Source organism: Peromyscus eremicus, chromosome 2, assembly GCF_949786415.1.
Source record: "Peromyscus eremicus chromosome 2, PerEre_H2_v1, whole genome shotgun sequence".
Lineage (NCBI taxonomy): Eukaryota > Metazoa > Chordata > Mammalia > Rodentia > Cricetidae > Peromyscus > Peromyscus eremicus.
Window position 1 is genome coordinate 131,972,419 of NC_081417.1, and position 24,116 is coordinate 131,996,534.

The 24,116-nt window shown below is 44.9% G+C and overlaps 1 protein-coding gene across 1 annotated transcript in view; it reads right to left on the reverse strand.

Moving 5' to 3' along the window:
• Ccdc30 (coiled-coil domain containing 30) overlaps positions 1-24,116 on the reverse strand; it is a 62,452-nt gene that overhangs the window by 26,015 nt on the left and 12,321 nt on the right. Inside the window, exons 6-9 of the mRNA XM_059255873.1 lie at positions 19,028-19,247; positions 8,223-8,402; positions 4,306-4,515; positions 1,701-1,855 (exon numbers count right to left, since the gene is read on the reverse strand). Of these exons, the coding sequence (XP_059111856.1) occupies positions 1,701-1,855; positions 4,306-4,515; positions 8,223-8,402; positions 19,028-19,247 (765 nt within the window). The remainder of the gene's footprint in view (positions 1-1,700; positions 1,856-4,305; positions 4,516-8,222; positions 8,403-19,027; positions 19,248-24,116) is intronic.

The window sequence follows — 24,116 nt, forward strand, 5'->3', positions numbered from 1 at the left end:
CAAGAAGTGTGGGGCAGTGGAGTGGGGGTAGACAGATAAATGGAATCAGGAAAAAAAAAATAGAGAAAATGAAACAAAACCAAAGGTAGTTCTTTGAAAAGACCAATGCAATGGACAAATGGACAAATCTCTATTTAGACAGGTGAACCAAATGCACAGAACATAGAAATTATTAATACCAGAAATGAAACAGGGGCCGCCTCTATTGATCCCACAGATATTGAAAGGATATTATTATATCATTATAACACCATAAACAACTCTATGCCCACAGATCTGATAAGTCAGATAATGAATGGACTAAATTCTTTTTTGTTTTGTTTTTGAGACAGGGTTTCTCTGTGTAGCTTTGCACCTTTCCTGGGACTCACTCTGTAGCCCAGGCTGGCCTCGAACTCACAGAGATCCGCCTGCCTCAGCCTCCCGAGTGTTGGGATTAAAGGCGTTCGCCACCACCGCCCGGCTTTTTTTTTTTTTTGTTTGTTTGTTTTTTTGAGGGAATTCTTGGAAGATGTAAACAATGTAAAGTCACATAAGGAAGAACAGATGACATGGGCACCGACCGCTGTATCCACTATAGAAACTGAATTCTGCTGAGAGTGGTGCGCTCACGTGTGGTCCCGGAAACCTGGGACACTGTGAAGCAGGAACATCCCTTGATCCCATATGTTTGAGACCAGCCTGGGCAAGACTTTCACCCCAGAAAAGAAGAATGAGGGCCTGGGAAGATGGCTGTGTTGGTGAAGTGTTGGGAACCAAATTCCAGTCCTCTACAAGAGCAGCCAGTGCTCTTAACCACTAAGCCACCTGTCCACCTCACCCTAGCCCCTCCATATCATTTTTAAAATGGGGGTTTTCTTAGTTCAGCTATCTGGACTTGTGGCAAGCTTGCTGGCACTTCCTGGTGCATGGCTGATATGGTTATCTGCCCTTTGACCTGCAAGCATTATCATCCATCAGAGTTGTGTCAGCTCAGGGTACACTTGTCTTTGGGGTGTCCTGCTGCTCTCTTGTGAGCTGTACTGTCTAGGATCTAACTGCACTATGACAGGTTAGCCCACCATCTTCCCAGACACGGCAGGTGAGGCAAGTGTTTTCCCACGGCATCTCATTGAGTGTATTCAGTCTTCATTCACACAAATATCCAGCCAGTCGCATACTCAAACATTCATCCATTCAACAAATACTTACTCAGTAGTATTTTGGGCTAGGACCAAGCATACAACTTCTAAGTATAGCTGGAAGTAAGATTCTGAGCTACAAAGTATGTGTGAACATCTCTGTGAGTTTTTAGTGGATAATATATTTTTTTTCTCAAAATATGTATGGCTCATTTGAACATCACACAAATGAGAAGCACTGTCATTAAGGCTAAGGGCATCCAAAAGAATGTTTTAAGTCAGAATTGTAACACTTATTTTGAGGTGGGTGGGGGGAAGCGACAGTTCTTATCCTTGAGCAGTTTGTTGATGCCAAAGATTCCTATAATGATCTAGAACTATCTGGAAGAACATTAGCCAATGGATAAAAAAATACAACTTCAATGAAGCCTGAATTTGTGCAGATCATATCAGAGAGTTAGGCAAGCAACGCATTAGATTTCACAGGATAATCTACCAGTTAGATTTCACTTATGGCAGTCTACCGGTGTCCCAGGCAGGTCCTCCGCCCCAGGAGCCCCACACCCTAGCGGTCCTTACCTCCTCTGCTGCTCCTCCTGCAGCTGCTGCTGCAGCCTAGCCTCACTGCTCTTCGATTCCTTGATCTCCTCCTCTAGTTGCTTCTTAAGCAAAACACAAGCATCTGAAAGGCAGACTTGTCCAGCATGGTCTAGTTTCTGCTGCAGGTCCAAAATCTTGGATGAAAAAGTAAAACATGGAGGGTGTAATCCTTTTCAACCACAAACTCTATATAAACTGAACGATAGCGGTACCTGTGATAGGAGACGGGAGGGGCTGTTGGGGGCTCCTTCCTAGTCTGTGTTACAAAGATAATTCTCAGGCTTTACACCGTGAAAAGGAATCTGCACATGCATGTTGTTGGCAGCTTAGCATGTACATGTTGTTAATGGTTTATGTGTTCTCATCCCACCCCCCACCCCCACCGCCCAACCACTGGTCCTGGTGCCCTGGAGGGGACAAGGTTGATGCTAGCAGAGACTAATTGACTCAGTGCTCCAAGTACCTGAGCAATACCATCCAGAGGACAAGGGAAGAATGAGGGTGATAATGAGGGGCACAGATATCATGGGTACCAGAAGCCGGCTACGCCCCTGAGCAGAGGGGCCAGGCCTCACTCTCAAGTGCCTGCCTGCTTGCCCTGTTCTGCCTCCCCTTCTCCTATGTAATTACCGGCTAGAGGTTGAGGCAGAAGATAGTTTTTTCAGATGTTAATCCACCATCTTCTCAGATTGCTAGCTCTCCAAATAAAGCAAAGGTTGTGTTTTGTTTTGTTTTGTTTTTGTCTCCCTGTGTAGCCTTGGCTGGCCCAGAACTGGCTGTGTAGACCAGGCTGCCCTCAAATTCAGAGATCCACCTGTTTGAAGGCATGCACCACCACACCCAGCAAAATGTGCAATTTTAGGATTCAGTTCCTGTCTCTTCTTTTTTTTTTTTTTTTTTTTTTTTTTGGTTTTTCGAGACAGGGTTTCTCTGTGTAGCTTTGCGCCTTTCCTTAGTTCCTGTCTCTTGCTCACTGGCTTCTGCAAGTGACAGGCAGCAATGAGCGAGCTCCTGGTGTCCTGGTCATGTCCATTGTTCATTGCTGCAGTTACAGGCTAGTGTGTACACATGCAGCAGCTCGTCCACTGTGTATCCTGTGGCAGTGTGCAGGGCTTGTCTTTACTTCTATGCTGTTTGGAAGAGGAATGCACCCTCATCTCCTGACACACATCTGCTGTTTAGTAGTTTCAAGGCAGTAAGACAGCAATGGAGGGGGATATCTACACACATACACACACACATACACACACACAGTTATATTCTATTGGTTTTTTTTTTGTTGTTGTTGTTGTTCGTTTTTGGTTTTTTGAGACAGGGTTTCTCTGTGTAGCCCTGGCTTTCCTGGAACTCACTCTGTAGACCAGGATGGCCTTGAACTCAGAACTCAGAGATCTGCCTGCCTCTGCCCCCGAGTGCTGGGATTAAAGACAAGTGTCACCACTGCCTAGCTGTTATAGTCTATTGATACCTGATGTTAAGCAATCCAAAATGCAGGGGCAGTCTTAGAAAATAGCTAATTCCACAGCAAAAATCTTAAAATTACTGATCTCAAAAACAACCTGGGTTCAGTTCCTAGCACCCACATGGCAGCTCTCAACCACCTGTAACTCCAGTCCCAGGGGTCCAAGCCCTCTTCTGACCTTCTCAGGCACCAGACATGTATGTGGTGCACATACATACATACATGCAGGCAAAACACTCATACACATACAATAAAATAAATAAGTCTATTTTTCAGAGATTATAAAATAAAAATCATATAAACAGCCAATTCAAATGAGAGAAAATAAATTCTTCAATATTAAAAAAGTATAAATATCCTGTGGCTTCAATCATTTTAAGTTCATGTTATAGCTTAAACGAAATTTACATTTGTGTATATATAGATATGTGTATGTATGTGTGCGCGAGCACGCACATGTGTTTACAGGTGTGTGGAGACCAACCAAGAGTTGATAAAGGGTGTCCTTCTCTGTCTCTCTCCATCCTATTTTTTGAGGCAGGGTCTCTTGCTGGCCTGGAGCTATTTAGCTTGGCTGGTTGGCCAGCCAGGTCCAGGGAACCCTCCTGTTTCCGTTTCTCCAACGCTGGGATTATAGGCATGCACTGTGGGTTCTGGGGATTCGAACTCAGGTCCTCATGCTTGTGTGTCAAGCACTTTACTGACTGAGCCACCTCCTCAGTTCCAGAAATTTACATTTTTCAAAAATATACAAGGCTTATTAGAATAGTAGGGGCAGATGGAATAAAATTATGAAAAAGAGGAAAAGACAGGGAGAGTAAAACAAAGGATTAGCCCGTGCCCACAGATAGAAACATTAGCACACAACTGTCTCTTTTTTTTTTTTTTTTTTTTTTGGTTTTTCGAGACAGGGTTTCTCTGTGTAGCTTTGCGCCTTTCCTGGAACTCACTTGGTAGCCCAGGCTGGCCTCGAACTCACAGAGATCCACCTGGCTCTGCCTCCTGAGTGCTGGGATTAAAGGCGTGCGCCACCACCGCCCGGCCACAACTGTCTCTTAAGGTCCTCAGGGAGCAGGGCTCTAGACGTGTACATATTTGCTTCTTGAGTGTGAAGATAATTACCTTTTCCTGAGCATCGGCCACTTTGGATTTCTCCCAAGCCAGCTTCTCCTGAAGGCTCTGCTGGGATTTCATGCTCTGAGCCTGCTTGAGTCCCTCCAGCTCCAGCTCCTTGACTCTCTGCTGACAGTGCTTCCACTCTGCTGTGAGTGAGGAGTGCATCCTGGCGTTGTCTAGCAACTTCTCCTGGGCCTGCTTGAGTTCGATTTTGATCTAGAGACGGGGCAAAAATAAAAACCATAGAAACAGGGCTGGGGATGCAGTTAAATAGTAGAAAGTGTGCCTACCATTTCTGAGGCACTGGGTTGGAGACCCAGAGCGCGCTCGCGCGCGCACGCGCACACACACACACACACACACACACACATACACACACACACACGTGCACACACACACAGATAAGCTTGATAGCCTGAATTAAATCCACTGGATGCTACATGGTGGAAGGAGAGAACTGACTCCCAAAAGTTGTCCTTTGACCTCTGTGTGTGTGCCATGGCACATATGTACCACACTCACACACATACATCACACACACGATTATATTATTATGAATGATGATAATAATAGACTGCAAGGAGTAATCACTATACATACATACGATTAGCCAGTAAGTTTTGAAGTGTGACAGTTCCAAGAACTGGTGAGGATGTAAGCGAGGCTGGTTCTTACACAGTGCAGATAGAAACAGACCAGACAAACACGTGTGTAACCTATGCACTGTCCCTATAGTTGAACGATCTCACTTTGCTCTCTTCCCAGAGAGTTTACACTTATAGACATCAGCACGCACACTTGGGCGAACATGTCAGTGTCCTTTAAAAAGTAGAAAGACAAACTAGCAACCCTAACTGTTTGTACTACACAGGAAAGAGTGCTACACTCATGAGTTGGGCATTTCTGAAGTAATGAGCTTCACTAATTCCTGAAGACAAGAGGAATGCCATCTCCAAAGTCGTTGATAGACATGTAAAAGTCAAGCCTCATGGGGAAGAAAATATATGAAGAAATTACAACCTAAGAGCCAAATGCTTCCCTGTAGTTCATGGGTCAAAGGTCAATGGGAATCAAGCTATCACTAGCCTTGTCTCTATAACAACACAAAGAAATTCTAGCTTGAGCATTAATGAGCTGTCCCTTTCCCAGTGAACACTTACTTTTTCTTCCCATTAAACCAGCGCAATGTCTCAGTTCTCCTCATGTTCTCATTGGGTACTGACACAGGGACGATACTATTAGAGAGTTGGTGGCACTTTTGAAACATTATTGACAAACTATTAACATTATTAACCAATCTGTTAATGTTCCATCTCTTCTCGAAAGGAACTCTGGCCTATTGGAAGCCTGGAGTTTTCATTTTCAAGCATAACCTTGCTGCAAGAAAAGTCCAACAGGTGAGCAGGGCACTGGACTCCAGGAAAGGAAGAAGCAAATGGTGGGGTACTTGGTGCCCTGGATTGGCTCAGGGTCATGAAACCTAAGCCTCTCGTTGTTAATGAGGAGGTCATCCGTCCTTTCCCAGCACACTGTCCATAGACTCTACAGGCCAGGAAAGTGAAGCGCTGCGAGAGTCAGGGATGGAGCCCACAGGCACGGTTTAGAGATGTACTGATGTCAGATGGCACCAGCATCAAAGCTGTTAAGCCAGTGACCTCTGCCTCCAGGGTAGCTTCTGCAGCCCAGAGAGGATCCCGTCCAGTGTCTCAGTGTTGCTGGTGGCACAGAGCATACGTGAGAAGGTGACTGGGATGCGGTAGGGAAAGTCTGTGGAGCCACCAGTGTGCTGGCTTGGTTCTATGTTGTTCTAGGTGGTGTCCACAGACTTTCACTTTGTAACCTGTTAGACTGCACATCAATATTTTATCCACACTCTTTGTAGTATAACCTACAACAACATGGTTCAAAGGTAATGAAATCAGTATTCTGGGATGTTAGTTACTCTAGTAAGCACGCCTAACAGTAGAGAGCCAGAGTTTGATCATCTGAGTGGATTCTAGGAAATCAGTCCTGCAGTGGTTAAAAGTGCTTTTGCAACACATTCTCACAGCCACATGTAACCCCTATCTGGGCTATCCAAGGCCTCTGGCCTCTATGAGTGCTGGCACTCATGTACATACACACATACACACACATGTGCACACATCCATACACACACACACACACACCAGCACACATTCATGCACACACAACACACATGCATGCACATACCCCATGCATGTACACACACACACACACATATACACAGTCCCTGTGTTTGCAAAGTTGAGTTCTCAAAATGACTCCAAGCTGAGGAGAGGTGCAATGTGCAAAGTCAAACCCACCCATGTTTCAGTTCAGACTCTCCAGTCTGTTAGCTTTGCCACCCTGGTGCCCTAACAACTGTGAGGAGGTTTGTGAGACATAACGTCAAAGGTAGTTACTGTATACGGTGCTGCTACAAGCCTGGTTCCAAGGGAGAGACTTCAAACAGTGAAAAGCGTCTTCTCTCTCTAGGAAGCCATCATTTATCCATTTCCGGAAGACAGCCCATTCAATACATATTTACAAGGGGCCAATTAGGACATGTCTTTCTAGTCATAGTTTCCTAAGGAAGATATGGGATTGCTTGAGGATGTTCAGAGTCCCACAGTTAAGCTTGTGACCTCAGCATTTGACAGGTGAAGACAGGATGATGAGGAGTTTAAGGCCAGCGTTGGCTTCATAGTGACTCCAAGATCAGCCTGGTCTACAAGATACTGTCTCAAAGCCAAACAAACTGCTCTAAGAGGGTTCAATTTGATATTCCAGGCTTCTGCCACTCCCAGTTTGGCAGAACTGGGGATTAAACCCAGGGCCTTGAACATGCTAGGCAAGCACTCTGCCACTGAGCTACATTCCCAGCCCCTGAATATTCAAGTTCAGAACCTTATATAAGATACATTAGATTATACAAGATACATTCTAAAATACATTAGAAACCAAGTCTGTAATGTACATTTATAGAACTGAATTGTAACTGGAAGGATACATTATTTACATGGTGCCTTGTTTTGAACATTCATGTGTTTCAAAAAACATCTGTGAATCTGTAACCCTCCTATGGATGCATCTACTGGGGGGAAATCAAGCTGGCTAGATCCAACTATTGCAGGGGGAACAGTAACTGAAATGACATCAAAGGTTAAAAAGTTTGAGATAAAGAGTTCAACAGACCATGTCACTGTAACCCTTTTCCTGTTTGGGGACTGATAGTATGCACACCCTGCCGGCAGCAGAGAAGATGGAAGAAGGGAACTAAGAAACAGCTGACTGGGCTGGAGAGATGGCTCAGAGGCTGAGAGCATGGGCCAGAGGTCCTGAGTTCAAGTCCCAGCAACCACATGTTGGCTCACTACCATCTGTAATGAGATCTGGTGCCCTCTTCTGGCATGCAAGCATGCATGCAGGCAGAACACTATAATAAATAAATAATTTTTTTTTTTTCGAGACAGCTTCTCTGGGTAGCTTTGGAGCCTGTCCTGGAACTCACTCTGTAGACCAGGCTGGCCTCAAACTCAAAGAGATCCTCCTGCCTCTGCCTCCCGAGTCCTGGGATTGTAGGCATGTGCCACCATACCTGCTCTATAACAAATAAATAAATCTTTTAAGAAAGAAAGGAAGGAAGGAAGGAAGAAAGGAAGGGAGGGAGGGAGGGAGGGAGGGAGGGAGGGAGGGAGGGAGAGAGGAGAGAGAGAGAGAAAGAGAGAGAGAGAAAGAAAGAAAGAAAGAAAGAAAGAAAGAAAGAAAGAAAGAAAGAAAGGAAGGAAGGAAGGAAGGAAGGAAGAAGGAAGGAAGGAAGAAAGGAAAAGAAACAGCCTCATCCGTCCATCCGTGGGCCGGAAATACTGAGAACCAGGGTTTGGTTACGCCCAGCTGCGGCTGAGCGGTGCGGGGAGACTCACCTTGACGTTCTCCTCCTGAAGCAGACTGTTGTGCTGTTTCAAGTCCAGGCTCCTGCCGCGCTCATACCGCAGCTCCTTTTCGGCCGAGCTGCACAGGACCTGGAGGCGGTGCAGCTTCTGGTGCAGTTGTGGCACTTCCCCCTGATGCTGGTAGTTGGCTCTCTCTCCAGACGTTAGGTACTGAGGCAAACGTTTAAAGAGAGGAACGCACTAGAGAGCGCTGCTGGCCTGTGGGTTCAAGCGGTCAGCACAGCTGTAGGAATCTGAGCGCGTGCTCACCTACAGAGGTTTGGGGTGTTGGTCCATTCACCCACCACAAACTTCTACACCTACGGCTGCTTGGTGATGCTCCCATAATTCAAAGGCTTCTACAGTGGCGTGAAAAGGCCAGCAAATTATGGGAACAAAAGCAGCAGTGCGTGGACAATTAACCTTTCTAATGTCTCATATCAATGAAAGGCAAACAGAATAGAGGATTGTGAACCAAAACACCCATTTTTGAGTCTCAGAACTACAAAATTCCTTAAAAATTGAAACAACCGCCGGGCGGTGGTGGCGCACGCCTTTAATCCCAGCACTGGGGAGGCAGAGCCAGGCGGATCTCTGTGAGTTCGAGGCCAGCCTGGTCTCCAAAGCGAGTTCCAGGAAAGGCGCAAAGCTACACAGAGAAACCCTGTCTCGAAAAACCAAAAACCAAACCAAAACAAAACAAAACAACAACAACAACCAGGAACCCATACTATTTTGTAGTTTTTAAAAAACACTTAATTTAAAATTGTATTTTATTTGAAGTATACGGGCATTTGCCTGCATGTATGCCTATGCACTGCTTACATGCCTGATGCCTGTCAGAGGTGTGTCAGATCCCCCTGGAACTGGACTTACAGACAGTTGTGAGCTGTCATGTGGGTGCTGGGAGTCAAACCTGGGTCCTCTGGAAGAGCAGCCAGTGCTCTTAACTGCTGAGCCACCTCTCCAGCTCCACATTTAATTTTTTAATTTTAATTTTTATTAGTGTGTGTGTGTGTGTGTGTGTGTGTGCGTGCGCGCGCACACACACACACATGTACACATGATGCCACGGTGTATGTGTGGCAACCAGAGGACAACTCTCAGGAGTTTTTTCTGTCCTTTCACCATATGAATTCTGGGGATGAAACTCAAGTCATTAGGTTGAAGAGCAAGTGCCTCTTACCAAGCCATTTCATTAGCCCAGCTAAAAAAAAATGATAAAATAAAAAATTAAATACAAACCAAAGTTTAAATACTGGTTTCATGGGAAGATCATTCCTGTTATGGATCCAGGCATTACATACTCCCATCCAGGGATGTGGATGGTGTGGGCCAGAAAATGAGTCATCAAACCAAGCCATTTATGGTCCTCAGCCAAGCATCTGTCAGAATTTGATTCTTTTTTTTTCTTTTTTTTTTTCCTTTCCAAGACAAGGTTTCTCTGTGAAACCCTGGCTGTGCTGGAACTCACTCTCGAGACTGGGCTAGCCTAAAACTCAGAGATCTGCCTGGCTCTGACCCCCAAGTGCTGGGATTAAAGGCATGCACCACCACTGGGCTCAGAATTGATTCTTAGCTCTTTATAGGAAGAGACTTCATTGTTTATTTAAATGTATTCATGTGATATTTCAAATTAATTACTTCATAAAAATAATTACTTGGTATTCTGGTTTTATCCAAAAGCCTTGACAATCTGATCAATTTCAGTTAATCCCTAGGACACAGATTTTACCCTAGGTCAGCTAAAACATCAAGTCTGGGGTCCAACTTGGGATAAATTCACCAACATAATTTATGATACCATGGGAGGCTTTGGGGAGGCAGCTCACTATCTTCTTTGGGACAACTGGAGTGAGAATTGTATGCTTTCTGTAGGTTGTTAGCAAAGGGAAGTGCTGTAGGATGTCTTTCTGTATGCTGTGAATATGTGTTGCTCTGATTGGTTGATAAATAAAGCTGCATTGGCCTATGGCAAGGCAGCTTAGAGGCAGGCAGGAAATCCAAGCAGATATATGGAGAGAAGAAAGGAGAGAGAGGAGAGATGCTAGTCGCCGCCAAAGGAGCAGCAACATGCCAGCAGACTGGTAACGCCACAACCATGTGCAAAACATATAGATTACTAGAAACCGGTTAATTTAAGATGATAGAGCTAGCTAGCAAGAAACTTAAGCCATTGGCCACACAGTTTGTAAATAATATTAAGCCTCTGAATGATTATTTTATAAGTGGCTGCAGGGCCACAGGGTGGGCAGAACTAGAGAAAACTTACCACTACAGGGAAGCAATTGGAGAAGCAGCCAGAGAATCAAGTTCTAGACTCTGGAGGAAGTAGACTGGGGTTTCACTATTTCCTCAATGTGGGTAAACACTGCCTATCTCCTTCCAAAGCCTCTGTTCCTCCACCTGTAAGATGCGCTGATTACATTCCTATCTCATCGTATCGCTTAATGCTCATGGGTGGTTTAGTGTGGGACCCAGAGCACAGCAAAATACCCAAACATTAGAAACAGTTTTAGGCCTACAAAATTAACATAATAACTGCTTCCAACTTGGTTCAAGAGTAGTAGGAAAGTAACCTCTCCTGGACTAGTGTTAACCAAACCCGTCAGCATCCACAGCTGACGTCACAAAATATTTCTGACTGATATAACTCACAGGCTTGCTCATGAGAGAGGCCCCCACAAGTCTTTTCCTATTTATAAGCGTTCTGAGAAGTTTAGCATCTGGCTGGTGTGTTGTTAAAATTGTACGTTTAAGAAGATTAAGCTAATATAGCAAAATACTAGATATTACCGTCTGGCACCAGGGTTGAAGACCACACACACACACACACACACACACACACACACACACACACACACGAGAGAGAGAGAGAGAGAGAGAGAGAGAGAGAGAGAGAGAGAGAGAGAGAGCGCCAGCGAGCAGAGATCCAACATCCCTCTTCTGGCCTCTTCAGGCACTGCATGTGATTGGTGCGTAGACATACATGCAAGAAAACACACAAACACATTGAAAAAAACCAATTTCCTTATTTGGGAAATAGAAAGTTCAAATACAAATAATCGGTTTTCCCTCATGAATTAATTCCACATTTATCTTTTTATTTCTTTCTTTACAACAGGTGGTTTCCTTTCAATAAATCTTACTGCTACAACTGACTAGTCACATACAAAATAAAGGTATCTGATAATGGATCCAAAATTTTTGCTGTTGGATAACGCTCTTGTACACTAGTTTAATAAAACACTGGTTGGCCAGTAGCCAGGCAGGAAGTATAGGTGGGGCCAGCAGACTAGGAGAATGCTGGGAAGAGGAAGAGAGGAGTCACCAGCCAGACACAGAGGAAGCAAGATGACAAGGCAGAACTGAGAAAAGGTACCAAGCCACATGGCTAAACATAGATATGAATTATGGGTTAATTTAAGAGTTAGTCAGTAATAAGCCTGAGCTAATGGCTGAGCAGTTATAATTAATATAAGCTTCTGAGTGATTATTTTACAAGCAGCTGTGGGATCATGGGGATGGGCGGGACTGGAGAAAATTTTTAACTACAGATTTTATTATAAAGCTAAAAGCATAAAAATAGTTTCAGAAGAAACAAACATTAAAAAAGTGTAAATGGGGCTGAATATAGTGGTGCACGCATTTAATCCCAGCACTTGGGAAGCAGAGGCAGGTGGATCTCTGAGTTCAAGGCCAGCCTGGTCTACAGCAAGTTCCAGGACAGGCAGGGCTACACGGAGAAACCCTGTCTCGAAACAAACAAACGATTGTAAATGGGGGCAGGGTCTGGGGGAGATGGCTCAGTGGTTAAAGAGCTTGCTATGCAAGCGAGATAACCATAGGTCAGGTCCCTCAAACCCACAAAAAATGGGTGGGTGGGTGGAAGTGGCTGCCTGACAGTGATTCTTGCCTTGGAAGGTAGAGGCAGGCAATCCTTGAGCAAGCTGACTAGTTAGACTAGCCCTATCAGCCACCTCTGGGTTTGATTGAGAGAGCCTGACTCAAAGATAAAGTGGAAGACTGATCAAGGATGATTTCCAACACCAACCTTGGGCCTCCGGTTATATGTGTGCTCATATGTGTCTGTACATGTGTATACTCACAAGCAAGCAGGTGTGCATATACACACCACACACACACACACACACACACACACATATAGGCATGAGAATTTTAAAAATTCATAGATCGGTGTTTAATAAAAACATGTATCTTAATGGGTAGTGTGAGGAAAATAAAGAGATGGCCCCCTGAGGGGTATCAAGTATCTAATAAGATATATACAGAGTATATGATGAATTTTTACAACTCAGTGAGATAAGACAAATGTAATCCAATTAAAGCTAGGGAAAGGAGCTGATGAAACATTTCTCTAATGACAATGCATAAGAGACTGATGAAAACATTTACAAATACACCATGTCATTACTCATTAGCAAAATAAACATCGAAGCCACAATGAAATACTACTTTATAGACACTAAAATGAAACAATAATGGTTTTGGCAAAGATGGAGAGGAGAAACTGAGACCATGTACATTACTTGTGTGACCCAGGAGTTTTATTCTTTGATGTCGAAGTAATAGAATTAGAAATATATGAGCTCTTGGGATGATGTGTGCATGGAACTCTGGCACCAGGGAGACTGAGGTAGGAGGCTCTAGAGTTGAATGCCAGGCAGCCTGAGCTTTATAGAGACCTCGACTCAAAAAAAAAAAAAAACAACAACAAACCCCAGACCAAACATGAGATGAACATGCATAAACGTTCACAGCATTCCTATTCATAGTAATCAATCAACAACGCATATACAATACGGTATAACCATGAAAAAATTAAGCAGCCTGAAAAAGAATGATGAATCACTGATACATGCTACCATCTTGAATAAGCCTTGAAAACCTATAACTTGAAACATGCCAGTCACAAAGGGCCGTCTCTTATACAATGCTAAATATGCCAGAAAGACCCAGAGCAGACAAATCGATGGTGACACAAAGTAGATTAGTGCTTGTCTCGGGCAGGGGCAATAAAGGAAATGGGGAGTAATGCAGGTGGGAGTGGCCTAGTGAGCTTAAACTATCAACTTGACCCAACCTAGAGCCATCCAAAGGAATTCCGGTTGAGGGGTCAGATATGCAGTGCTACATTTTCTGACATCTCTTGCTTTTAGAGACTGGACTTTTGTCTGACCTTGCAGCCAAGTTTATAATACACCTTGAGATAATTTAAAACCTGTGTACTTAGCCTGTTGTCCTACTGTGTACTAGGCCTAAATTCAGCCTGCCTTTAAGAGAGTGATATAACCAACCTCACTATGCCTAGGATTTCCCATGCAATTGGCTTTTACAGACTAAGCTAAATGCACAACTTTAATCTTAAGTTATGGACTCTTCCATTCCTTGATATCCAGAATAATGTTATGTTTTGTGTGTGTGTGTGTGTGTGTGTGTGTGTGTGTGTGGTGGTGGTGGTGGTGGTGGTGGTGGTGGTGGTGGTGATCATTTGCTGAAAACAGCCAGCAGGTTGAAGCAACCTTAAAACAAATATCCCATTTAATGTTGCAAGCAACATGTGGATATATGTTGATAATATCTGTGTGAGGTCTTGAGTGCTGTATATGATCCATTGGGGTCAGTAAATAACCTCTTCCCTTGTAAGGCTCTGGTAAAGAGTTCTGTAAAAAAGTATATTCCATTCCTTATTTTCTGTGCTACTCAATAAATACATAGAAAACCCCCCTTTTAGGCACAGACACAGGACACGGGCACAACAAACAGGCAATAAGAACACATTTTACACACACACACACACACACACACATACACACACACACCACAGATAGACCACAGACCACAGACCACAGATGGAAGGAAGTAGGAAATTCAAATTTGGGCTCCTTCTTGGTCAAACTACTCTAAGAGGAAGTTCTGTTTCCACAACGGGATATTGAATGATCGTTAGTTGACATTGGAGAGCCCAGCCCACCATGGGCGGCACCATTCCCTGAGTAGGTGGTTAAGGAAGCTGGTGGAGTCTGTGCCGTCCACCAAACAGAGCTCCTCCATGGTTTCTGCTGCACTTTCTCTGCTGTGACTGAGTTGTTAGAGGTCATGCTGTGTGGAATGGCAAGTAGGCTGCCTTCAGTTTCCACTTGAGCTCCTACCCTGCCTTCCCTCAGCGATGGACTGTGACTTGGAAGTGTAAGCCAGATAAATCCTTTCCTCTAAGTGGCTTTTGTCAGAGCGTTCTATCACAGCAACAGAAAGAAACCAGAACAGGACAGGTGATGTGTCTATGGTGACTTTGTGGGTTCAGTCAAAACAATTGCAGCACCTATTTCAAATGTTCGAATTGTGTGGGGTCTTAGTTACTTTTCCTTTTTTTTTAAAAAAAATGATTTATCTATTTTATTTTATGTGCATTGGTGTTTTGCCTACATGTATAACTATCTGTATGAGGTTGTTGAGCCTCCTGGAGTTGGAATTACAGACAGTTGTGAGCTGCCATGTGGGTGTTGGGAATTGAACCCGGGTCCTCTAGAAGAACAGCCAGTGCTCTTAACCACTGAGCCACCTCTCCAGCCCCGTTAGTTACTTTTCTGTTGCTGTGATAAAACACTATGGCCAAGGTAACTTATAAAAGAAAACATTTAATTAAGCACATGGTTCCAGGGGGCTAGAGTTCATGATGGCGGAGCAAAGGCCACTAGGGGCAGCGGAGAGCTCACATCTCCGACCACAAGCAAGAGACAGGGAGCATGTTGGTAATGGAATGGTGCTAGTCTTCTGAAACCTTAAGTCTGCCCCAGTGACACACCTCCTCCAACAACATCTAATTTCTCTTAAACCTTTCCACCAACTGGGGACCAAGTATTCAAACATTTGAGCCTATGCAATTCAAACTATGCCGATAATTGCATTTAAAAATAACAGAGAACCTGGAGAGATGGCTCACTGGTTAAGAGCACGTGCTACTCTTCCAGAGGATGTGAGTTTGATTCCCAGCACCCACAAGGAGGTTTACAACCATGTGTAACTCCAGTCCCAGAGTGCATAGACATACATATACGCAGGCAAAACACGCACACACATTTTCTTTTTAATTAAAAGAAATAGAAGCTAGTATCTTTCCCCCTAAACCTATCACATGTCTTTGACCCAGAATAACCAAGGTTAAGCAACTGTTATGTCCCTAAACCCAAGTAATCCAAGTGCTATGGGGTAAGCCCCATAGATATGCCGCACATCAGAACTGGGAGAGACATGAGAGAACAGCCTTGGAAGACAAAGAGGGAGATCTCAGGCCAAAAGTGCATTTGCAGCTTTGCCCAGCAGGTAACAGGGATATCAGCACATCCCACTGATTCAATGCCACCTGTTTCCTGGACAAAGGTGAGGCATGTGGGCTGGCATCTGTTTTGAAGCTTCAGTAGGGTGGGTTTTAGGTCCTGATCTTGTTTATAGAGGTAATACAGCTCTCTACATCATCTCCAAACTCTGAGCTTATCTAACAATAGACACACAGATGGCCTACAGAACTATGACAACCACTATGTGCAGGCAGATGGTGACAGCGTATGGGGGTCCCTGCGGTGTGCTGGGCAGTGTAAGGGTTTCTGCACACACTCATCCTGATACAGAACTTTTCAACTTAGGGTGAACTTTGACACCCAGTGCTGCTCCTCCCCCCACGACAGACATTTACCTTGAGTTTTGAGAAGAATTTAGAATAACTAGGTGGAAAGAGCGGGTCCTGTTGGACCACAAACCATTAGCTGGATCCTAATGCAGGTGTTAGCTCCGTTGACCTTATTCTCTGCATCCCAGGCAATTCGTCTTGTTTGAAGACACAAGAACTTCAACTTTTTTCAATAACCCACAGTCATTAGGGGGAAAACTTACTGACCTACACTAGAATTTGCTGAAGTCCTAAGAGGCTGTGTGGTATGGAGAACTATCCGCCCTTCCACAAAGTGGCTACGCTCAAAATTTTCTTAGAAGTTTTTTGCATATTTTGTAGTTTCAAACGTTCTATTTGTCATTATGTGAGAGTGTCCCTGTTTCTGTTGAGAATTTCGTACATGTATGTAATGTTTTGATCGATCCACCCTCATTCCCTGCCCTCCTGGTCTTCCCCCACCCTCGCTCCACTGTTCCCTCCCAGTTTTGGTCTTTGTTACTAGGTGTTGAGGAACAAGTGCTTCAGACAAAGGGGAAAGATAAGCAAACTAAACAACTAGCCAGGAATTACTTTTCAGACACTAAGTTACATGCAGGCAAAATTTTTATAGTCTTGGCTAAGCATGGTGGCACATACCTGTGATCTTATCACTCAGGAGTGAGCCGGGAAGATTGTGAGTTTGAGGCTAGCCTGGGCTACATATTGAATTTCATGCTAGCCTGGCTGCAAAGCAATACCCTGACCGCCCCCCCCCCCAACCAACCAAGCCAACAATAATAAAATCCCAAACAACAATAACAAAGATTTTGTAATTGTGTTCCATTCAGCACCTTCTCAAGCCTGCTGCTCTGGCCCAGTGTTCTAGAAAGGGAGAGCTGGGGGTCCCAACGGGACTTACTGTTGGGTATTTGATGTCATGTTCTTCTTTGGGTTTCCAAGCCAAACAAGATCTGAATCTCCATGTGTGTGTATGTGTGTGTGTGTGTGTGTGCGCGCGCGCGCAGCGCGCGCGCGCGCGAGAGAGAGAGAGAGAGAGAGAGAGAGAGAGAGAGAGAGAGAGAGAGAAAGAGAGAGACAGAGACAGAGACAGAGAGATCTGACAAGGTCTCATTCTGCAGCACAGGCTGCCTTTGAACTCCTGTATGGTCCTCTCTCTTCAGTCTCTGGTGAGTCTACAGTCATGAGCCACCAAACCTGGGTATATTTTCTTTAATTACTATAGCTTCTGCAAACTTTAAATTCCATTTCCAAATGTATGTTTTCCTCTCCTCCTTCTCCTGTTCTCTCCCCACGCTAGATTCCATCCTGGATATGATTACATTTCAAGCCCTCAACTTACATTAAAAACAAAAAAACTAGCTGGGTGATGATGGGGCATGCCTTTGATCCCAGCACTTGGGAGGCAGAGGCAGGGCAAATCTCTGTGAGTTGGAGGCCAGCCTGGTCTACAGTGCTAGTTCCAGGACAGCCAAGGCTACACAGAAGCACTCTCTTGAAACAAAACAAAACCAACCAATAACCAAACGAACAAACAAACAAAAACCCCAAAACTTATTTTGGGCAGGTCATGGTTTCCCATGCTTTTAATCCTAGCACTCTGGAGAGGCATGCAAATCTCTGTGATTCAGCCTGGCCTCTATGAATTTCCAGACCAGTCATGGTTACACAGTGAGATACTGTTTCAAAATAAGTAAATAAATAATAAAAACTAAGGGTTTACTTATGTTTCTCTGTGTGGGTATCTGTGCATGTGACTGCAGGTACCCTCAGAGGCCAGAGGCGTTAAATCTCCGAGCTGGAGTTACAAGCAATTATGAGTCACCCTCTGTGGGTTCTGGGAATCAAGTTCAGTTTCTCTGCAAGGGCAGTGCTCACTCTTAACTGCTGAGTCAACTCTCCAGCCTTTCTTTAGTAAAGTATTCCCTTGACTTACTTCTTCTCAAGTACATAGTATCAACCCCTTTCCCCCGCTTTTTTTTTTTTTTTTTTTAGACAGAACCTCTCCAGCCCAGGCTAGCCAGAAGGTGACCCAGAACTCTTGATCCGCCTGCCTCTACCTCTCAAATTCTGGGCTTGCAGGAAAGCACCTGGCAGGTCATCAGCTCTTTGAAGGTGGCTTACTTGAGAACACAACAGTCCTCTGAGGATCTCAAAGTAATTTCTGGGAAGGCTTCACAGAGCAATTTTACTCTGTACAATGGAGTCCTGTAAGATTAAGAACCAAAGTGGGGCTGATAGCCACTCCCTTGAATTCTTTTACAGGCACACCTGCAGTAAATAGCAAGGGGCCATATTTAGAACAATTCCCCGAGGTGATTTTCTCTACTAAAAGTGAACACTTGGTTTACCACGCTCCCTGCAATCGGAAGGGTGGCACAGATCCTGCCATCCCTTTGCCCCACCCACCAGTGGCAGATGTGTTCCTGCTGAGCCCGCCTCGAGCTTAAGGCTCAGTGGGGACTTCCATGCTCAGAACCCACAGGAAGGCAGGAGGAGAGAACCACCCCAACAGAGTTGTGGGGCCCTTCTATAATAAAGTGGATCAACAGGTTCAGACTTTGGTTGTGAGTTCATTACCAGTCAAGCCGTGGCTGTAAAGTTATCTAAGAGACGGACATTAAGAAAGAAGATGATGGGGCTGGAGAGATGGCTCAGAGGTTTAAAAAGTACTGCTTGCTCTTCCAAAGGTCCTGAGTTCAATTCCCAGCAACCACATGGTGGCTCACAATCATCTGTAATGAAATCTGGTGCCCTTTTCTGGCCTGCAGGGATATGTGCAGACAGAATACTGTATACATAATAATAAATAAATCTAAAAAAAAAAAAGAAAAAGAAAAAAGAAAGAAAGAAGATGATGCCGGGCGATGGTGACGCACGCCTTTAATCCCAGCACTCGGGAGGCAGAGGCAGGCAGATCTATGTGAGTTCAAGGCCAGCCTGGTCTACAGAGTGAGATCCAGGACAGGCACCAAAACTACACAGAAACCCTGTCTCGAAACAAAACAAAAAACAAACAAAAAACCAAAAAAGAAAGAGAGGAGATGATAAAAATGGTGCTTCTCTAGTCGGAGGGACCAGACCCAGAGCGTGTGTCTGCAGCACCTACCTGGGTGCTACTGTCATCTGAACTATCCCCACAGCTCCGAGACTGGAGGCTCAGCTCTTCTCCAAGCCTCCCAACTTCTCTGGGCTCCATGGCCAACAGCTGTTCAGGGCCTCCCGAGTCTCGATTCTGCTGGGGCTCCTCCTGCCTCTCTCTTGGAAAAGTGGCCGCCTTCACTGACTCCTCTGGCATTTCCTCCTGCTTACTTTCTCCTAATTCAGAACTTGGTACAAATATAACAATAAAAGATCTATCAAACAAATATTCTTGTGGCAGAATAATGAAGAAAATCCTACACACTAGCGGATTGTTCTTTCAAACTTGAATTGTACGGCTGCAAGTTGTTCTTGTGCATTTTATAGCAACGACTCTTATTTTTTCACTCACAGTCAAGGAGATGACCCGTCATATACCTTCGTTTACAGCCCAACAACCAGTTTAAATGATTTTTTTATCCTCTCTGGACTTTTAGTATTGCACTGGGCAGATTCAGATCATAAAGAGTTCCAAATGCCACTCAAATGCAGGTACTTCAACAGGCAACGAGGCTACAGGGGGCTGTAAGAGGTTTATACTTGAGAAATAAGGATATCTAGACAGTAATTAGGCTGAGTAGTAATATATGGCTTGGTTAATCGTTGATGTGTGCTAAAGGAGGACAGAAGACTGGAGTGCACACAAACGTGCTGGGTGTTTTGCTGCATTTTGTTTCTGCCTTTTTTTTTTTTTGGCAGTGCCGGGACTGAATCCAGGGCTTTCTGCTTGCTAGGTAAGCATTCTGCCACTAAGCTACACCCCAGCCGCACGTTTACTTCTGTCCCTCCAATCTGAAGTTTGTTTGGGGCACCTTGGAGCCCAGCACTGCTCGCTCCACCAGTCAGAGTTGTCACCCACATTCAAGAAGGCACAAATCAAGAGCCATAAAAATATTTAGATTCTGAGGCTGGAGAGATAGCTCAGCAGTTAAGAGCACTGGTTGCTCTGTCAGAGGACCCGGGGTCAATACCTAGCTGGCAGCTCAAAACCATCTGTCACTCTAGTTCCAGGGAATTTGAACTCCTGAGCAAGCCAGCCAATGAGAACAGTTTGAGATATCCTTCAACCAACAAGGTGGAAAGGCAGTCGAGGATGACTCCTGACATCAACCCGGGGCCTTGACATGCAGGCACACAAACATGCATATGCACCTCCACACATGCAGGCACACAAACATGCATATGCACCTCCACACATGCAGGCACACAAACATGCATATGCACCTCCACACATGCAGGCACACAAACATGCATATGCACCTCCACACATGCAGGCACACAAACATGCATATGCACCTCCACACATACAGGCACACAAACATGCATATGCACCTCCACACATGCAGGCACACAAACATGCATATGCACTTCCACACGTGCAAGCACACAAACATGCACCTCCACACATGCAGGCACACGAACATGCATATGCACCTCCACACATGCAGGCACACAAACATGCACCTCCACACATGCAGGCACACAAACATGCACATGCACCTCCACACATGCACGCGTGGACACACATGCAAACAGGGACACAAAGGAAAACAGGAAAAAAGAACATGGCTGTCCCCTCCTTGCTTCCTGACTTGTCACGTGACCCCTTCTTGCGTGTGTCCCTTCTGCTGTAATGCCATCTGCAGGAAGGCCCTCACAGAGGTGGGTGCCATGCTTCTGAACCCCCAGAACCATGAGCCAAATAAACGTCTTAAAAAAAAATTCAGTCGTACCAAAAAAAAAAAAAAAAAATTCAGTCCCAAGTATTTTGTCATAACAATAGACATGTTCCCCAAATCAGCAAACAAACAAAACAATTCAGCTGGAATTCAAGTTATTTTATTTATTTAAATTTGTATTACATTTCAATTGTGTGTGTGTGTGTGTGTGTGTGTGTGTGTGTAACAAGCGTGCTCGCATGCCACTGTGCATGTGTGAAAGTCAGAGGACGGCCTGTGGGAGTCAGTTCTGTCCTCTGTCATATAGGTTCTAGTGATCATACTCAGGCTTGGTGGCAAGCACCCTTATCCCCTGAGCTGTCTTGCTGGCTTTCCCCTTATTTTTTTATTTATTTATTTATTTATTTTTTTTGGTTTTTCGAGACAGGGTTTCTCTGTGTAGCTTTGCGCCTTTCCTGGAACTCACTTGGTAGCCCAGGCTGGCCTCGAACTCACGGAGATCCACCTGGCTCTGCCTCCCGAGTGCTGGGATTAAAGGCGTCCCCTTATTTTTTGAGATGGGGTCTCTCACTGGACCTAGAGCTCGCCAGCTTAGCTAGATGGGCTGGCCCGTGAATTCTGGAGACCCGTCCATCTCCACATGCCAAGTCAGTAGAGGGACAGGCGAGCATCACTGTCCCTGGCTTTTACATGGGTACTGGAGATCTGGACCTAGGTCCTCATGCTTGCCTGAGCCATCTCCCCAGCCACCTCTTACATTTTAAAAGCCTTTCTCCATATTCAAGTTACTATATCTTCTTCATCCCGATTAGAGTCACTAATCCCAAAGTCCCACTGAAATTTTTTTAAAGATTTATTTATTTATTATGTATACAATGTTCTGCCTGCATGTATGTCTACAGGCCAGAAGAGGGCACCAAATCTCATTACAGATGGCTGTGAGCCACCATATGGTTGCTGGGAATTGAACTCAGGACCTCTGGAAGAACAGTCAGTGCTCTTTACCTCTGAGTCATCTCTCCAGCCCCCCACTGATTTTTTTTAAAAAATGCTTTACACATAGCAGCCAGAGTGATTTTCCTCAAGCACTAACCTATTGTTTTGCCCAGGCTGCTAAACTCTAAAGGAGCCTTTATTGACTAAATTACTAACTAGGGTTGTGGACAGAGCTCAGTGTTGGGTGCTTCTTTAGCGCATGGAAAGCCCCATGATTAACCCCAATATTGCAAAACCAGCAAGCAAACACCTCTCTGATGCAAGCATCCCACGTGCCTCTGTGTTCGGGAGTCTGCCTGCATCTGATTCTGATTGTTCCCCTTCCCTAGAGTTCCTCTAAAGGACCTCACACAAACCGATGCCCTTTCAACATCACATCCTGCTGCTGCTGCCCGTCTCTCTCTGTCTCCCTGCGCCCCGATTTGGCTCTTGACAGATGATGAAGCCAGCACCGCCTCGTGTAACTACCTCCTCCCATCAGACCGTAACGTTAAACCGGTCTTAGTTTGTGCCCTCCCTCTGCTTGGAGCACCTGCCTGCACACAGTGGACAAATGGTTGATGCCGAGTGTGGCTGTGTTCCAGATCTGACTGAAGTGGAACCTGCCAAGGGGCACAGGTCATGAAACAGGAGCCATTTGAGATGGGGGGAGAGGGAAGCATGTGGCCGATAGCCTAGAGTTCTCATAGTCCCAACCACGGGAAGTTGGTCTTTCTAGAGGAGCTCTCTAGAAAGAAGCCCAGAGTCTGTCTCCCGGCAGAGTTCCCACTGCAGGGAACGAAGGCACCAGCCTTGCTACTGTGGCAAGTCTCCCCACCCACCTGTGACCTGCCCCAGCCGGGTGAGCAGGTCTGCCTGACACCGTCAGTTCTTTCTGGGAAGAGTTTTCAGGGTGATTGCTACATCCTGACAGCCTCTTGCTCCAGGCTACTGCTTCTTCATCTGTGGCTCACAATGGATGAACTGACCTGCCTGTCACCTTCCAGCTTCATCTAATGAGATGCTAGGACAACTTCTCTTGAAACCTGTCCCCATGCTTTAGAATTAGGCTTTCTTGATCGTTCCACCAAACCTAAACATGGTGAGCCAGTTTCTCAGTTCCTTGTTTTTGGGCTCATTGTCAGAGAACACGTCCATCTCTCCAAGATGCCCTTCCCACCCCACACCTGTCAACCCCATCTCTCCAAGATGCCCTTCCCACCCCACACCTATCAACCCCATCTCTCCAAGACACCCTTCCCCCTCCACCTCTCTGTTTCCTGGTTGGGAATCTTGGACTCAGAGCTAACTCTAAAGTTAAAAGAAATTTTTAAGAGAAGATAAAATTTAGGAGCTCCCAAACTGGCAAAGCAGTATCTATCTTAGAACATTTATGCCGAAATAAATTTGGTGACACCAGGACCCAATCTCCCCAGTTCATGGAAAAGAGTGTCCTTTAGGTTGGCATCTAAGGAGCACGAGCATCTACTGTTTCCTTCTCAATGACCTTTAGGCTTTTGTCCACACAAAGTAATTGGTTTCTATTAGTTTTTGTGCCATATTAGAACAGATCATTTGCCCAAAGCCTCCAAAACTTCTGTGAAGGATAATTTTGGTTAAGATGTATAAAAAACAGGGTTAGGTAGCAAGATTAAACAAATAAATAAAAGAGAAGCATTCTGAAAACTCAACTATCAGATATATTGTCAAATAAGATCAGCAAAACAGAAACTGTATATAGAGTGCAGCCTTGATTATGTAAAAACAATTTACCACCAGGAGGTGGTGGCACACGCCTTTAATCCCAGCACTCGGGAGACTGAGCCAGGCGGATCTCTAAGAGTTTGAGGCCAGCCTGGTCTACAGAGTGAGTTCCAGGACAGCCAGAGCTGTTACACAGAGAAACCCTGCCTTGAAAAACAAAACAAAATAAAACAAAACCAATTTACCTGCATACCTGTGTGCACAGAAGAGAGGTGGGTGAGTGTCTCTCTTCCGGAAGAGAATTGTGGGTGATTGTAATCCATTTCTACTTTTACATGCTTCCTACATTTCAACAGAAAGCATATGCTAACTTTCAAAGGCAAGAGGAAAAGTTTTGAAATGTAATGTTAATGCTCCATCAGAAAATGGCATGCCCTCTCAGTCCACTGCCCTATGCTGCAAGTGGTACCCTAGTCACTTGCCCAGTCCATCTCTTCTCTTCCACAGTACTCAACACACAACTGTTTATAAAAAAGAAAGACAGTTGGGCAGTGGTGGCACACCCCTTTAATCCCAGCACTCGGGAGGCAGAGCCAGGTGGATCTTTATGAGTTCGAGGCTAGCCTGGGCTACAGAGTGAGTTCCAGGAAAGGTGCAAAGCTACATAGAGAAACCATGTCTCAAAAAAAAAAAAAAGAA